Source organism: Acipenser ruthenus, chromosome 21 (genome assembly GCF_902713425.1).
Source record: "Acipenser ruthenus chromosome 21, fAciRut3.2 maternal haplotype, whole genome shotgun sequence".
In the NCBI taxonomy this organism is placed as follows: domain Eukaryota; kingdom Metazoa; phylum Chordata; class Actinopteri; order Acipenseriformes; family Acipenseridae; genus Acipenser; species Acipenser ruthenus.
The window spans coordinates 7894549-7911786 of record NC_081209.1 but is presented as its reverse complement, the minus strand read 5'-3'; the positions used below and the strand labels follow the sequence as shown (position 1 = coordinate 7911786).

The following is a 17238-nucleotide window of genomic DNA, read 5'->3' as shown; positions in this document are numbered from 1 at the left end:
CTGTGATGTGAAAAAGACAAAAACCCAAGTGATCATAAAAACTACAAGGACCAGCAAGCACTTCGTTTAGACTTGCGTATGACGTTTTGGCAATGGGGTTTTATACGTCAGTGTCCCGGATGTCGGTCCTTTCCTAGTGCGTGAAGGTAAGAGTGGCGTTTCATGTTGTAATAGCTGATGTTTTGAGACTTAAAATCCGTACCAATCGTGTAAAATACACCCACTGTCCCCCATAAACCTTAATAATATAGCAAATACATACATGCTGCAGTTAGGATGGCCGCATATTTCAAGATATAATCTTTGTTTTGTGCGGATAGTTTGCCTTCGCTAGTTTAAGTGCAGGCCTCTGGTTGAGTTTACAGACACGGTGCATGGTTTACATGACAGCCGCTACAGGAGAAGTTTTAAGCCGGTGTGGGTTGTAGTTGTGAAATATTACCAAGCTTACATTTATTATACTTTTGAAATCGCGGTCGAAACATTACACAAACGTACTGTTCTAGCATTGCTCTCCATGCTGTGTTAAACTTTGTGTTGCTGTGTAATGTGTGTACGTACCGTACGTTGTATTAATTCGCGTAGTCTATGTTGCAGTGGCTTAAATGTTTAATTGTCTTAAAATAAACGAATCCGTCTTTTTGAATACCAGAAAGAGATATTTTAACTACGGTTGACACATGCATATTGGCAGCAGTAGCAGGCAAGGAGGCCTGATACTGATGATGGTCATTGGTCTCTCCATTGCATGTGTATATGAGTGCACGCCAGCCTGCTCCCTTACCTTGAAGTTTTACATTACAAGCTTTGCATTGCACTACTTGGTACATATAATTACGTGCAGCTGAAGTTCAGTGTTGCTGTAGGCAAGTTTTAAGATACTATATGAACTGTAGATTAATTATTTCATCTTGATTTATTGAGGGGGAATTCTTAAATTAAGCGCAATTGGAGATATACTAGCGTTGAACAGGACAAAAGTCGCTACTTTTAAACCACTTCAAAACAAGTTTTAAAAAAAAATCCTAACTAGCAATTGTAAAATTGGTATTGTCCCCAGAAATCAGGTAATTAGAGTTGTGTCTCTTGTATAAAGTATGTTTTAAATATGTCCCGCTCATCTGATTATACCATATCTGTTTAGATGGCAGAAGAGAAGAAAGCGGTCAAAAGGCACGCCAGCCGCAACCCTGTGCTGGCCCGCGGCATTGGGAGGTACTCCCGCTCGGTCATGTTTACCAGACGGGCTCTGTACAAGCGCAAGACCAAGGCTCCAGAGACCAAGGTGGGTAGAAAAGGCCACAGGCTGTGCTAAACAGTCTGTTATAATAGATTGCTTATAGTTGACCAAGTAGAATAGCTGTTATGCAGCATCCATTGGATCGGATCCCATGGTGTTGAAAATCCAGAAATGTACTGAACCAAAGTGCTGGCAACCCATAATGAACTCTTAATCTAAGAAATCATTCTGACATTGCAGTGGGGGGCTTCCTCATGTAATAATTCTTGGAATGAATGGGGTGATATAGTACAGTCCTGTCTGAAAGCTGTATAGTGGACTGATCACGACAGATGCAACAGTACTGTCAAATATCTAACATTAACTTCTATGTCTGTAGATTGAGAAGAAGCTGAAGGAGAAGATCCCAGCAACAGTCACCAAGACTGTGGGTGGAGACAAAAATGGAGGAACCCGTGTGGTCAAACTCCGTAAGATGGTAAGTACTGCGCTTTTTTGATCTTCTTGGGTATCATTTGGTCTCGGTTGCAGAGCCTAGTCCCTGAGAAACAAATAAAGGTGAAATACTTTTGAAGGAAGAAAAAAAAAGTTGCTTTCTTTTTGGAATGTTTTAGGGGTGTAAAATGCTCATGGAGAGTTGTTTGTATTACATTACAAGTCTTGGACTACCTTCCCTAACGTTGGGCAGTGCCAGCATTGGTGCTGTTAGAGGTCTGTATAAGCTGCAGTCTGTTTTCAATGTTGACCTCTTTGTGTTTCTCCGGCAGCCTCGGTATTACCCTACCGAAGACGTGGCACGCAAGCTGCTCAGTCATGGCAAGAAGCCCTTCAGCCAGCACAAGAGAAAACTGCGAACAAGCATCACTCCTGGCACTGTCCTCATCCTCCTTACTGGCCGTCACAGGGGAAAGGTACGCAGCACCTTTTAAAAAGGTTGTCAGACTTCCTGCAGTCACACATGCTTTAAGATACAGTCCCTGTTCTGGTACATTGTATGTTGTCTTAATCAGAGTGGACTTTGATTCTGCACCCAGGTTCACTCTTTTAGGACCTGGTGTTTTTCAGTGGGATGCTTCCCCAGGACCAGGCGTTTTTCAGTGGGATGCTCCCCCAGGACCAAGCGTTTTTCAGTGGGGTGCTCCCCTAGGACCAGGCATTTTTTGGCTGTATTTGACACTTTCTATAAAAAAAAAAAAAAAACTAAATCTATTTTTTTTTTACAGTAGCAGCTTGGAAATGGTGTCCTTTTTTCACTCAAACATTATAAAGTACTTCAGAAACCATACAAACTTTTAGCTTTTTTCTTTTTTTTTTAAATGTAAAGTGTTTATGTATTCTGCGTAGAGGTACATGTGTAAAATACGTGTCCTATGGCCTGAGGGACCTTAAAATACTTCCTGAAAGTTTTGTTGGAAAATATTGATGTTTCGGCAAATTACAATGGAGATTGTTTCACCTGAGTGATTGCAATGACATAATATTAATACACGTTTATTCTCAGGGTCTTTATAAGCAATAATGGACACTAATCTCTTTATTCTCTCAAATAAATATTTATAAATTAAATAATAATTCTTCATTACATTATCAGTAATCTGAGAATAAAAAACATAACTGATAAAGGTAGTTAATTAAATATCTGCTTATATCCACTCATTTCTTGATATTTATAAATGTTGTAAAACCTACAGTATATATAGAATAAATGTTCTAATGTAACTGTCAAATACATGGGATTTGCAGCTTTTTTTGGTCTTTCTTACAAGTTTCTCTGAAGCAAGCTGTATTTCCTCTCCCTGCTGCCAAAACTTTCTCCGTCCTTTTAGACTAAATGCCCCTCTCAGTGACGTTTATATTTTTTTATCATGCTTACACGATTGTGGTCCTAGAATCCCACTTCAGTATAATCGTGTTAACACGATCCCGGTCCTTAAAGGGCTATAACACTTCATTGTGTTAATGAATTGTTATGCTTCCTTACAAGATGATGAGTTAACTTGATGCATGACAGAAAGTACTGTATTGCTATACTGATGAAGGCACTGACCAAAATGTCTGCATACTTGACTTGAATTCTAGTTTTCCCCTATGTGTGGTTTACCAAATCATTCTTGAATAACTCAAATTAATTCATATTTGTTATAAATACATATTTTTTTTGGTTTTGTCTCCAAAAGTAATTCTTAGTACATGTCACACAAATAATCCCTCCAGGTTCATTGTGATGCATATCGTGAGTTCAGTGTATTGTACACCCTTAATAAGAATTGGTAAACTTGACATTTATTGGTATGTTTTAAATATTTATTTTTATTACAGCGTGTGGTTTTCCTGAAGCAGCTCGCAAGTGGTCTTCTGCTTGTAACTGGTAAGAATGTTTATACCAGTAAAGTGCATGTTATGATTATGAATGAGGGAATTAACAAGGAGAAATGCTACACTAAACTTGCTGAGTAATTAATAGGATTGCTTCACAACATATATGCAGCAAAGATTATTTTCTTAAATTGGATTTATAGACTTCAATAATAATCCAGCTACCTGAAGCATTTTGTGTGTTAATCTGTCCAATAGAAATTTTGGGAACATCTGTACCTTACCTGCCCAGGATAGAAATAAAGCACTATACACAGTTTATTATTTATTTGCAAACTTCTATTTAATACGAGAATTGCCGAGTGTCAATAAAGGCCGTCTGAATTCCACAGGTCCTCTTGTCCTGAGCCGTGTGCCTCTGCGAAGGGCCCACCAGAAGTTTGTCATCGCCACCAACACCAAGATTGATATCTCTAGTCTGAAGATCCCCAGGACCCTGACTGACTCCTACTTCAAGAAGAAGAGGCTGCGCAAACCCAGGCACCAAGAGGGAGAGATCTTTGACACAGAAAAAGAGGTAAGATGCATGTCTACAGCAGTATTTCTCGCAGGCCTACTGTTGAATTTGAACTCTTCCTGTACTACATATGCAAACTTTGCACCTTGGTATTTGTACTGGGGCTGCATTCAAAATATGGTACCTTATGCACTGACCAAGTCTGTGACCCTCTACATGGTGCTGTCCTTGAAGTGTCGCCTTTTTTTTTTTGGTTCCCAGTGCTTGACGGATCTCTTTTGCTTTCTGTTTTACAGAAGTACCAGATCACTGAGCAGCGCAAGGTAGACCAGAAGGCTGTGGACTCTCAGCTCATGCCTCTGATCAGGAAGACCCCCCAGCTGCGCGGATACCTGCGTTCCACATTCTCCCTCACCAACGGAGTCTACCCACACAAGCTGGTCTTCTAAACAAACTGTACAAAATGCGCTATTAAATGACGTCTCAACCAAGTTTCTCCTCCTGTTTTTGAATTTTTATTTGTAGTCGTTTTCAAATGTAGTCTACCACAGGCAGCCTTTCATTTCACATTATTTGTTCTGTTGGTGTTCAGACTTGGTACATAACACACCAATAAGTGAGTCAGTCTTAAGTGAGGTGTTGCAGGAAACTTTCATGATTTCATTCTACAATTTTCTTCTGCATCTCCAAATGTTATCCTGATGGCAAAGGGCTTGATATTATTTGGGTGACACTCATTTATAAAGCTAGGATGAATTTAATATAGCCAATGAATGTCCATGTAGTCATTACCACAGCAATAACTTGATTATTTTCACAAAACCAATTTCAATACTAATTCAAATTGGAAGAAATTTAGAAATATGCCTCGGTCTGGTTGAACCTTAAACTCGATCTACAAGGAATGAAAATAAATTGGACTAAATTTTTGTACCACAATAGCCATAGCCTAAAATACTAAATCAATGCTGGTTACGGCATTAGTATAGATCCTGAGTATGGATGCAGTTTGAGAGATGGTTTATTTAGTAAGTTGCATATTTTATCATTTGTTGTAAAGTAGCCCCTAGCATATAAAGTTGCCTTTGTTATTAAGAAGGTAATGACTTTGGCATGACAGATTGTAATTTTAAAGATATGCCTCCAGGTATTATTAGATTTGAGAATATTGGGTGTTTGTGTGTGCTGCCTCTGATCATGTTCATAGATTCAGCTTTGTGCTGCCTCTGATCATGTTCATAGATTCCTATTGTGGTTTATGTCGTTCACTTTCATGTCCGTCACACAAACAGTGCAAGTTCAACCACTGTTGGGACAACATACATGATGAGCACATAAGAGTATTAAGATGCAGTGAAAAAAATTCTGGTTCAAGAACATGCCGTGCTTAACAACTCATCAGCCTTTTAATGCTTTTTACATTGAGTGGGGTGTCAATTAAGTTTGTGGTAGGATTTTGCAATGCTGACAATTAAGATGAGCTACATTGAATGACTTGGCAGTCACTCTTAGAAAGCGGATAAAATTTTATAATTTGTTACAGACCTTCAGCTAGTATTTGAAAAGGAGATGTTTATTCAGGATTGTGGTTAGAGTGCTGTGAAATGAACATTGTGTTGCAGGTGTGTGTGTATAGGTATTGAAACTTCATATGTCTACCTTTAGGGTAGATTAGTGTTAACCAGGGTTTGTAGAACCAGTCAAAATGTTAAGGTGGATTATCCTTACATCATTTATATCCTAAAACCAACTACCTTTACAGAAATCCAGTACAGGAAACATCTCACTGCAATTGACAGTAGTAGCCATAAGGAGGAGACTATTGAGTAGAGATGGTGATCATGCTCCTGTTAGTTGCTGCATAACACACACTCAGGTTCTGTATAACACAGTGCAACATAATTACCATGAAAGAGCTGACCTTTTCAGTATGCATTTATACCAACAGCCACCTTAAACTAGATCAAATCTGTGCGGAACACTTCTCCGAAAATAAATATCGGGTTTAAACCAAATAAAATTGTGACACACCATAGCTTTCTCAAGTTCCTTATTTTGTAAAGTTGTTCAGACCTTATAACCAGTTTTACAAAGGTGAAGCCATTTTAAACCATCTTCAAGCTGTAAATGCACTTATTCATAATACATGTTTGCCAGAAGTGAAATTATAGTGTGGTAGGAGAAAAGGGGGATACTCTGAGTAGCTTCTGAAGGAAAATAGTTAAGATTAGGACTTGTTTTCGTAGTTCGTTTCATAGTGAGTGGAGGTGTATAAACCAATAGCCACTACCTGAATGTAATCATCACTGATCTGAAATACACATGCAGATCTATGCCATGTCACGCTTTTCCTGTTTCCCCTTTGGTTAATCAAGTATTGGCCACAATACCACCCAGAATTTCACAAATTAATGATTTAATTCATGTGCTTGACTTGAATGAATTTATAGTTATTAATCTTTATCTCTTAAAACGGGAGTGAAAGGTAAGGGGATTCTGGTAATCTATAGAACAGATTGCTAACCCTGACTCCCATTTTCCTAAACCTAATTAGCCTAGGCACCCATTTCACTGGCCCACTCTTAACATATCTTAACTTTGAAACACCTCTGGAAGCACAACACGAGAGCAGCTTTTCCTCCATTTTAGAACATTTTCAGAGGAAGTATTTAACTGGGTGCAGTTTCAGAATAAACAGGAGTTCTGTATAAAGAGGGTCTTAAAGTGGTTGCAGCTAACAATAATTTCATAAATCTTACCTTTAATTTACTATAGAGGCCTCGAAGTTGTTGTTTTATAGCAAACATGTATTTTAATTTATTTTAAATGTGATAGAGCACAATAATTACAGTAAACATGTTAATGGTTGCAGATGACTGAAATGATCAGTTTTCAATGCTATTACATTTGATTTGTAATAAATGTTAAAATCACACTTATCTGCATGTTGTAAAGATTTCAAAAAACATATGAAGGATTATGCACATAGTTATGCAGTAGTCCTTGTGCAGGTGTAACGAAAGCTACACAGAGCTAGATTTCCTAAGAGATTACTCCATTCTTTAATTAGCTCCTATTTTTTTAAAGGAAGAAAACTCTATTGACTTTATGACTGTCAATGGATGTCTCTTAAGCACTCTCAAGCTCTTTGTTTCTCAGTTTTGTACATTAAAGGAATTTCAAAAAGTTAATTAAAATATGGCCCAAATTGTCCAATTCAGATAAAGCATTACTGAAACGTCTTTTGTTTTTCTGTTTCTTCTCCATAACAAACAGGCTGCATCTCTGTTTCTGCCACAGCTCCCAGGGGCAGTGTCTGGAGACCAAGATGGAAAAAAACCTTTTTGTGTGTCAATCCTTTCAGAGTAATGCAGCCTGCAGGAATAAATAACAAGCCAGTGCAGTTTAATCAGACTAGCGCTGGACAGGAGGTAGCTGCAACATGTTGTGCCTGCTTTTACACAAAAGGCCTGTCCCATTACATAACATAAATAATGATTCATTTGTATGCAATGACACCTCTAACGTAGTCTGTAACATATTGGGATCCATAGTAGTGACACCAGCCAACTCAGAATAAAGGATGGAGGAAAACTACTGTGGCTATACTTGTCCTTGTTGAACAGGCAAAACATTAAGTAAATGAAGATGGATCTTAATTAAACTCAACGTACTTGCAAGGATTGAGAAAAACGAGGGAATGCAATTTGAGCTCTATAGCACTTGTATTAATATGTAATGTAATAAATCCAATTGACCACTAGGGGCTGTAGAGCGACACGATCCAAATTTGTCACCCTGATTTGACCTTGACACAGATTAGGTGCTCCATTGGAGGGTGCTTCTTTGTCCAAAACTGCAACCTGAAGCAATTGGAGGCAGTAATGCTTGGACAATAGTATTTTTCCCCTCTGGTATAGTTCGCTCTAGATGGTAATTGACATTGCTTTTTTTTTTTTCAACTAAACCTATATTTCCCAGCCTGCCTTTGAATCATCTGGCATCCTATCGCCTGCTTTTTACCAAAGAGCTGATGCTGGCCTGTCCTTTATTTTGACGGCATGATAACAAAGCTATCATAGAGGCACTTCGCCACTAGAGGGACCACATATCCTATTGAACCTGGACCACGATGTTGATGTAGCACCAAAAAAGTTCACATGCCCTTCCAGTTCTTCTACCATCTGTGGCAATATGAAGAAACTATACATTAGGTACTATTCATTTAGATCTTGCAACAGAGGGGAACATAATACAATGAAATATGGAACGAAGCAATACATCAGCAATAAATATACAGTATATCTATACATTTATACAACTGTTCTGCACTACTAGCGAGCAGCCTGAGCAGTAGAACAAATATATTTCATATTATTATTTAATTTACATCATGTTTATGGGTAAGAAAAGGGCCTATATATATAAGCTGAAAGAGCCAGGAAATATATATATTATCTGTTCCATGAATTGCATTGTTATGTTTTACTTTTGGGTTAATAAGCTCTACAGATATATTTTGCACGGCACATTTGCAGATAAGTGACGTTAATTTATCAAGCGATCCTTCAATTGCTTGTGTTTGTATTGAACGCGCTGTGCATTTTGGGAGCGGTCGGTCTTCCAACATGGCCTCTCACTGACAGCTGTGGGGCTTCCATTATCTGATCGACCGCTGTCAACGGGCGAGAGAGACAGCTTTATTCTGTTTGAACAACCTCTGTATGAAATTGTACGAGAGCGACCCTGGTCGTAAACCAGATATTATAATCTATTTTTAAAATACAGAGTCACAACTATTGTATTAGAAAAAAGAATCGAAGAAGAGACGAAAGAGAAAGAGAGAATAGGGGGAGAGAAGGGAGAGATCAGCTCAGTAACCTGCAGTGTCGTCGCTCCTTACCAGGGCGGCGTTCACAGATAAATATTGATGTTTTTTATTTATCATTGACAGCATAATAGGTGTGTGGCTAGTACAGTAGTGGGGGACCGTTGTTGTTTTTTTACGAGCTGCCTCGTTGTTCTAGGCTTTTCTTTATTAATGTTCGACCTCTCTGGTGTTTTTTTCGGGGGAGAGAGATGGGCTCGCCGGCTGTGGACTCGTCTCAGTGGCTGTCAGTGAAGGAGGAGACGATTTTCCTTCATGACGGGCTGATTCGTGTCACCGACCTGGCCGAGCTTCCCAGCGAGATCGGGGTCTCGGAACCGGGGGACACTGAGCAGGAGGTGAGTCAGAATGTGGCAAAACGTTATTAAAAAGCTGTTTCACTTAAGTGGGATTCGTGTATATTAAGCTTCATTCGTGATGGTGCTCGTTTTGATTGCACTCAAACACAGAGAATACCGTTTATTTGCAAATTACGTTATGTGGCCTTACGCTACAGTATGTTATTTTTTTGGTGGGGCTCTTACGTTAATTACGTTTCTGTTGCACAAAACTGTGGCAACCCCCATATTTTCCAGGTGTGGCCAAGCCCAGGCCTGCAGCTGCAGGTCCAATGTGACCTGTGAATATAGACCCCTGACCTCTCCGCCCAAATGCATCAGCTGGGCAATCAGTCCTCAGTCGTGCATTGTATTAATCTGTAAACGGTGTGTGCTGTAAACAAAAACAGAACGGCCAGAAGCAGTGTGGCACTGATAAACAGGTTAGCCACGGTCAAACCTGCAACATTTGTAGGTTGAAACTAATTTCGTGGTGACTTTGCATTGTTCAATTGTTTAGCCACCTGTGCACTCTACATTAGATAGAAAACGGACAGTCTAGTTTGTTTACATCCCAAGAAGATCATTTTAGTGGGCATGCACTTGTTACTAGGTTGCAAGTTTGTAGTTAGTTCTAAGTTTTATCTTCAAGAGCTCTTGTAATGCTGGGATGGAAATAAGACTCCTGTTGCATATGTTTCACCCATTCCAGGTTTTACTATGAGCTTGATTAGCCACAGCGTATAGGTAACCAGCTCAGGTTTGTCTTATTAAACTTGTAGTGAAACCAGGAATGGATCAAACCACTATGCAATGGGAGTCTTATTTCCCCATGCAGTTTTTTAAAACTTAATGGGACACTGCATTGTTATTTAACCTGACAAGAATGATAGGTCACATTTACTGTACTGTTAATATTCAACCTGGAGAGAGACAATGACTTTGCTGAATTTTGCAGCATGTTCCTTTTAATGTATTGTCTCAATTAAAGTGAATGCTGTAATCTGTTAAATATTTTACTGCTGTTCTGCTATGTATGTAGTACCTAATACATAACATTAAGTAATTCATGATGTCCTGTAGTTAATCTTAATTTCTACATTAGCTATGGCAGGTAATCATGTTTTTATAGAAGTTCATTATGATAGACATGTCATATTTTTTAGTTGCACAAATGGGGTCCTATGTGTTCAGACAACATTTTCAAAGGATGCCCCTTTCAGTAATTCTTGACAAATTCAATATCTGTTCCAACAAACTTTTTTGTTAACCGCATTAGTCTATGCTAACTGTTTTCATTTTCTTTTTTTTTGTGTAAAACACAATTCTGTTAACTATCTTTAAAACTGTAGAGTTATAGTTTAATTTTTAAAACAAAAAAACGCCTTTTGTGTGCACTGGAAATAAATGCACATTTAGGTCCTGGTTGCAACAAAACCTGGACCAGTATTTTCCAGTAAGTTGGACCAGAGTTTGACAGGTGTGGTAGCAGAGTACTGAAGCCCTTGAGATGTTTTACAGTTATTGGATAGTGAGTGGGTGAAGAACAGGTGGAGAGCTACCGTTTTCTGTTTTCATAAGTTGTGAGCCGGTCTGCTATCTGACACAGCTATATGATTTACCAAGAGTCATGCTGTTAATGTAATTGAGATACCTAACTGTGTGGACCAAAGTGGGAGGGCTGTGAAGAAGCCAGGCAGTTCCTACTTTTTCATTTAGTAATTTTAAATTCCTACACCACCTACTCTGAATTCATTCAATCATTTTGTCAAGATTGTGCTGAAACTAGGTTGCAATTTTGTCAGCCTCATGGTCTTGAAGAAGGAGGTGATTTTGAGTACATACACCATTATTTTAAAACCTACTCGTCACTACTACAGCCACTTGTTTTAAACGTTACAGATCTTTGATTGCTTGGAATTGTCAACTTGTCTCAGTACTTGGATGTCTGCAATGCGTTGTGTTTACGATAGACAGCGCAAATGCAAAAAATAGTACTCCTGTAACGTGGGTATTTACATGCTGTTCTCATTGTGTGTGTGTACGCATATTTCCAGTACTTGATTTTGACACAATACTTTTTGTTTCTATTGTTTTGCCTATCTCAGTTTTAATTATGGTTCACAGTGTGTGCAGGTGAATCACTCTTTACTCACAGACTTTCAGGGGAAACGGTTTGGTTAAACCATCGCTCTGTGGACAGTGTTATGCCATTGTTGCTCTTTTGTTTGTGAAGCTATTAATAATGGCATCAATGTGTTTTGAGAAGGTTTTGACAAGTGACTTGATAGTCTAAAGTATTGCTTGCCTGTTAATTGTTGTGTTGCAGTGCATAAGGTGATGGTTCGACATGTTCATCTGTTAGTGTGCTGACCTGTGCAAGTCAGGGATCCAGAGATTCCTGCTCCGCTGGTCAGGAGGGTAATTAAAGAACATGCTGGGCCAGCCAGTGCTGGAGCAAGCCTCCTCTGCTAATAAACCTGCTGCCTGTCTGTGCTTCCCAGACCCCAGAGGATCAGAGCTGATCTAGAGGAGTGAGATTATTATATACCACAAGAACTAGGCTGGATCTCATTGTCCTGTAGTAATTAAACAACAAAGTGAAACTTCAGTGTTTCAAACACTGGCTACTGTTCACTGAGCTTTAACACACAAATGAATTACGTTTAATGTATTAAACTGATGTGTAATTACTCATGAAACTGTGGTTGGCTGCTTTCACAGTCTAGAATAGTTTCATTAATCTCAAACTGTATTTTATTCATAAAGACACTTTGAAAAAACAATTTAATTAACATGAGTTAAAGAAGAGATTTGAGAAAAGAGCCCATTAACTAATCTATAAAAAATCCTCATTTGGGTAATTAAGATTTTTAAAATGATGTTCTGTTAGACACAATTACAGTACTGTACATACATGTTTAGATTCATGGTTTGTACTGTGTGGCTTTCATTGAAGGTGTTCATTTCTATTACAAATTATACAATTCTGTATTTGCTGTGCAAGCTTTTACAGTGTGAATTGCAACAAACATCTTGTATATCTAGATCCTTACTCTGAATGTATTCTGCTCAAATGCAAATAATTCACATTTTTGTGTACCTACATTACCCTTGTCTTTTTGATTTTGCATCTTATGGTACACAGCAGTTTTCTTTAAAAAATAAAAAATAAAATTCTATATATAGAGTGTGTGTGTATGTGTGTGTCAATCTATAGACAGATTCACTGGGCTTATGAAAATGCACACAATAAAAATGTAATGAAGAATATGATTTCATAAACCTGGTTGTGTGATTGTGGGGGAAAAAAAGGTGCTCCTTGTGGCAGTGAATCAGAGCTAAAACAAAAGGCTTTGAAATTGGGTCACTGGGATCCACATAACATGAGTGGCTTTAGATTATCCTTATTATAATGTTGCCTTTACTATTCTTATATGTAGCAGAAGTACAATTAAACTTCAGGACAATGATTGTTATTGTAGTAATTCCTTCTTTCTTATACTGAGACACTGTTGGAAAAGCCTTTCTCCTGAAATCTTATTTGCCTAAACGTTTGCATTGCAGATAGTTGGTTCCTGGGTTTCTTAACCTACAGCACAAAGGTTAAAACCCTGCATGTTCGTATTAAATGTTATCAGCATATTCGGGTCTTGCGCTGATCTCTAATACCAGAAGTAGCCTGGCCTTGTCAATCAGACTGTAAATGTGTGTTTAACCCTTTTGTGTAAACAGTCGTTTACTGTTTAAACTATCAGTATCACACACATTTAACATGACAAAGTAGACTCTATTTATTTCAAATTTTACATTGATTTTCATATACAGCATTCAATCATTTAAACCTTTTGTAGCCTGTCAATAAGCAACGTTTTGTTAAGGACTTTATAATTAAACAAATTCACATGTGTTTTGTGTGGGAGAGGGGCTTCAATTTTGGAAGGGAAAGGCAGTGGTTAGGTTAAGTGCTGCTGGTAAAGCAATTTACTGGAATTATGCACTTTCATTTTAATCCTATCAAATTTCTGTAGTTGCACGCTGCTTTCCTGCCTGTATGTTTATAAAATATTAGACTAGCACTGACAGATTATGATGCTGTGATTACTGACAGCTTTTCGTTTTATGTGGGACAGCATGAATTGGCTTCACCTCATTATTTGTTGAACTTTTCACTCTTTCATCCATAACTAACTCGTAGCTACTAATTAAATAAATGTACTGATCGCTTCATCCAGATAATTCAGTGTGGTCCTCAAGAGGTCACATGAAGAACCACATTGCAGCGATTCGTTACTGAGAAGCCAAATAGTTTCTGGAACTCTCCTCAGTAATCAAGCCCTGCTTTTCCAATCGAGAGGCGACATGAAGGAACGTACAGTAAAGTAGAACTACGTGCTGTTTAATTCGTGAGCAGAGAGCTGTACATTCAGATCAGCCTCCTGGGTGGGTGTTTTCTGTAGAACTTCCCCTCGGTTGTCCTTCAGACGCATCTCATAAATGCAGTCATAGTTTTTTTCCCCCCCATTCAGTGCCTGCCAGCCCCTAGCAGTTCAAAAAGATGACAGTGTACATTTACTAGTGCTTTGTGAGCTTCAGTGACTCTGCTGAAAGAGGAAAGGTCATTTAGCTGTTATCAGCGGCTGGCTCTTGAACCGTGTAGTGTATGACTGACTCGTAGAGCTTCACAATCTTTTTTTTATTTATTTATTTTTTAAATAATTTAGTCGTTGCCAATTAGTTTTTATTATTTTCTCCCCAATTTGAAATGCCCAATTATTTTTTAGGCTCAGCTCACCGCTACCACCCCTGCGCTGACTCGGGAAGGGCGAAGATGAACACACGCTGTCCTCCGAAGCGTGTGCCGTCAGCCGCCCGCTTCTTTACACACTGCAAACTCACCGTGCAGCCGCCTCAGAGCTACAGCGTCGGAGGACAACGCTGCTCTGGGCAGCTTACAGGCAAGCGCCCGGCCAGACTACAGGGGTTGCTGCTGCATGGTGAGCCGAGGACACCCTGGCCGACCTAACCCTCCCTCCCCCCGGGCGACGCTCGGCCAATTGAGCGCTGCCCCCTGGGAGCTCCCGTCCACGGTCGGCTGTGGAATAGCCTGGACTCGAACCGGCGACGTCCAGGCTATAGAGCGCATCCTGCACTCTAGCAAGTGCTTTTACTGGATGCGCCACTCGGGAGCCCCTAGCTTCACAATCTTTTGATGAAGGGTATTAAGGCTGGATAATGTGCAGTTTTTGTAGAAACCTTTTTCTTTTTTTGTATGGTTTTTGTTTAGTTTTTGATGGCTCTTAACAACTCCCTGGTCATCTGTATGGCCCTTTCATTCCCAAACCTTGGACAGCACTGACGTAGGGTAGTTGCAAAGAAAGGACGGATCTATACAAATGGTGCTGGGCAATTTCTTAAGCAGAATTAGCCTGGATATTATTATTGTAAGTATTCGGTGTGTAAGCCTACTCTATAGCAGTTGCCCGTAAATTGTACAGTATTTTTGGAAATCTATTGTCTCCAATAGAGCTGCCAAATAAATCTAAGCTGGCATGTTTCAGCTGCAAAACATGAGCTGTTCACTCGTGCTGCACAAACCGATGTATTAGATTATTGTGATCGCGCTCTCTACAGAAATCCAGTGCTGACAATCAGGTGAGGGTCATTGGTGTTGATTCCAAGTGAAACAAGTGAAGATGATTGCTGCTTTTCTCAGACTCGGTAGAGAACAGCAGTCCACACAGATTCAAGCAGCTGTTTCTTCACTTGGGATTGTAAATGACCCTGATCAACACCTATGAACCTCATCTGTGGAGAGCTTGAACCGAATAATTGGTTCGTGCAGCACTACTGTTTACCATTGGGTAGAGCTGTTAAAGGTTTCAAAGGAAAAAAAGGTTCACAGATTGTGGGTGAACAATATGACTTTGCACTAGGTGGGGTATTTGATGCTTAAAACTATATTGAGGCTTTTTGTGACTTTTTGTGGGCATTGCTTTAATCTCACACCCTTTACTGTTCGCAACCCAGATGATAAGCACAAGCGGTGTTTGAGAGCCGGATATAGGATTATAGTCCAGTGGGAAACAAGCTTGAGAGACGCATCCTGGAGACAACCCAAAAATATAATGCATTGCTAGAGTTGGAATGGAAGCAATTTGATTGGGATATTACATTAGACTAGCATTTTGGAAGGTCTTATTGATATGATGATAGATTCACATTCTCTTGTTACAGGGCTGCAAATAGCTCTGCATCACTAGCTGCTGACTGGCAGTGTGGAAGTTCATTAGCTAGGTTCTGCCTTAAGGAAGGGATTTTTCATTGCCACTGTTTTTTTTTTTTTTTACTGTAAATGGCATGGCTTTCATTCCTTGAGGACAGTGAGATGCTTCATCATGTAACTGAATCGACGAGGAATTAAGGAAGACAGTGCAACTGATGATGGAAAGATGGCATTGTGAGCTTAATTCAGTACATTAGTGCACTGCACTATACCGTCTTGGTGCCGTCTCTTTGCCTACATATATTGCTTGCTTTGCAATAACTGAAGGCAGCAGCTTGTCTGGTGGTCAGTCCCTTGGGGGTAAGGGCTGTTAACGTAGGTCTGAGCAAGGATGGTTTTTCTGCCGCAGCATCTTCTATCTGCTTAGTCAGGACTAGCTGCCCCTCCCCATAGTGTGGGGTTGGACTTAATTATTATTATTATTTATTTCTTAGCAGACACCCTTATCCAGGGCGACTTACAATTGTTACAAGATATCACGTTAATTTTACATACAATTGCATTATTTTTTACATACAATTACCCATTTATACAGTTGGGTTTTTTACTGGAGCAATCTAGGTAAAGTACCTTGCTCAAGGGTACAGCAGCAGTGTCCACCACCTGGGATTGAACCCACGACCCTCCGGTCAAGAGTCCAGAGCCCTAACCACTACTCCACACTGCTGCCCTAATAAACAGTATCGAGTGATGATCAGACCTCTATACAGGTTACTAGCCCCAACTTTCCTGTAAGAGTTAGACACTTATCGTTTAGGAATAGTCACATATCCTTCCAGAAAAAATGTAGTCTTGTCACATTTAAATCGGTTCCATCCTGGCTACTCTTGAAGGGCCTGCACCTGTATTGACTGTGTTATGGGCAGTGCTTTTTATCCAAGTCCTTTTTGTATCACTGATACTGCTAGCCATTTTTGAGCAGCATAGTATATTTTTAGAACAGGTTAATTAATCATTCAGTAATTAGAAATTTTCACCAGGAATCCAATCAAGTAAATATAAGTCGGTTATATTTGATTGAACTTGGCTTTGAAGAATGCTTACTACAAAATCAAGATGGATTTTCCAACTGCTCCAGTGTTATTAGATCTTAAAGTAGAGATGCGTTAATATAGCATCATGTATGCCCCCCTGCTGTACATTTGTAAATCAAAATCTTTCTTGAAAGCATTGTTTCCATCAGAAAATGTAAAGAGTGCTACAGCTCTGATAAAAGCTATTGGCATGGAAATCAAATGAAACCCATGAATTGTCTAATGGATGTTTTAAAAGCCCAAAAAGCCTTGGGCACAGAAGAATCAATAACTGTAAACATCAGTTAAGTGCAGATGTTATATAACATTTATTTGGTTAATTATGATCTATATCAGAGATTGTTTACAGCCACTGCATTGCATAGCCCCTAAAATGCATTGCTTGTCGGCCAGGTACCGTAATATTCTGTTTTTAGAAATAGTGACCAAATAGTGGGATTGGTTCATGTTGTATTTGGTGTTTGGGCAGATCTGCTTTAAGATTATATTGGAGACTGGAATGAGAGACAGGCATCAGTGTGGAGTAGTGGTTAGGGCTCTGGACTCTTGACCGGAGGGTCGTGGGTTCAATCCCCGGTGGGGACACTGCTGCTGTACCCTTGAGCAAGGTACTTTACCTAGATTGCTCCAGTAAAAATCC

General features: G+C 39.3%; 2 protein-coding genes across 7 annotated transcripts in view; both read left to right on the top strand.

Annotated features, from left to right (window-relative positions):
* Positions 1 to 124: 124 nt before the first annotated feature.
* On the top strand, positions 125 to 4564 carry LOC117427725 (large ribosomal subunit protein eL6-like). The gene is made up of 7 exons (XM_034045960.3): positions 125 to 146; positions 1145 to 1285; positions 1620 to 1718; positions 2008 to 2151; positions 3560 to 3608; positions 3949 to 4133; positions 4370 to 4564. The coding sequence occupies exons 2-7, from the start codon at positions 1145 to 1147 to the stop codon at positions 4520 to 4522; spliced, it is 771 nt and encodes a 256-aa protein (XP_033901851.3). The 5' UTR covers positions 125 to 146; the 3' UTR covers positions 4523 to 4564.
* Positions 4565 to 8647: 4083 nt separating this feature from the next.
* LOC117428384 (probable E3 ubiquitin-protein ligase HECTD4) overlaps positions 8648 to 17238 on the top strand; it is a 64339-nt gene continuing 55748 nt past the window's right edge. For all 6 annotated transcript variants that reach the window (XM_058994712.1, XM_058994708.1, XM_058994711.1 and 3 more), the window contains exon 1: positions 8648 to 9299. In XM_058994712.1, the coding sequence (XP_058850695.1) occupies positions 9153 to 9299 (147 nt within the window). In that variant the 5' untranslated portion in view covers positions 8648 to 9152. The remainder of the gene's footprint in view (positions 9300 to 17238) is intronic.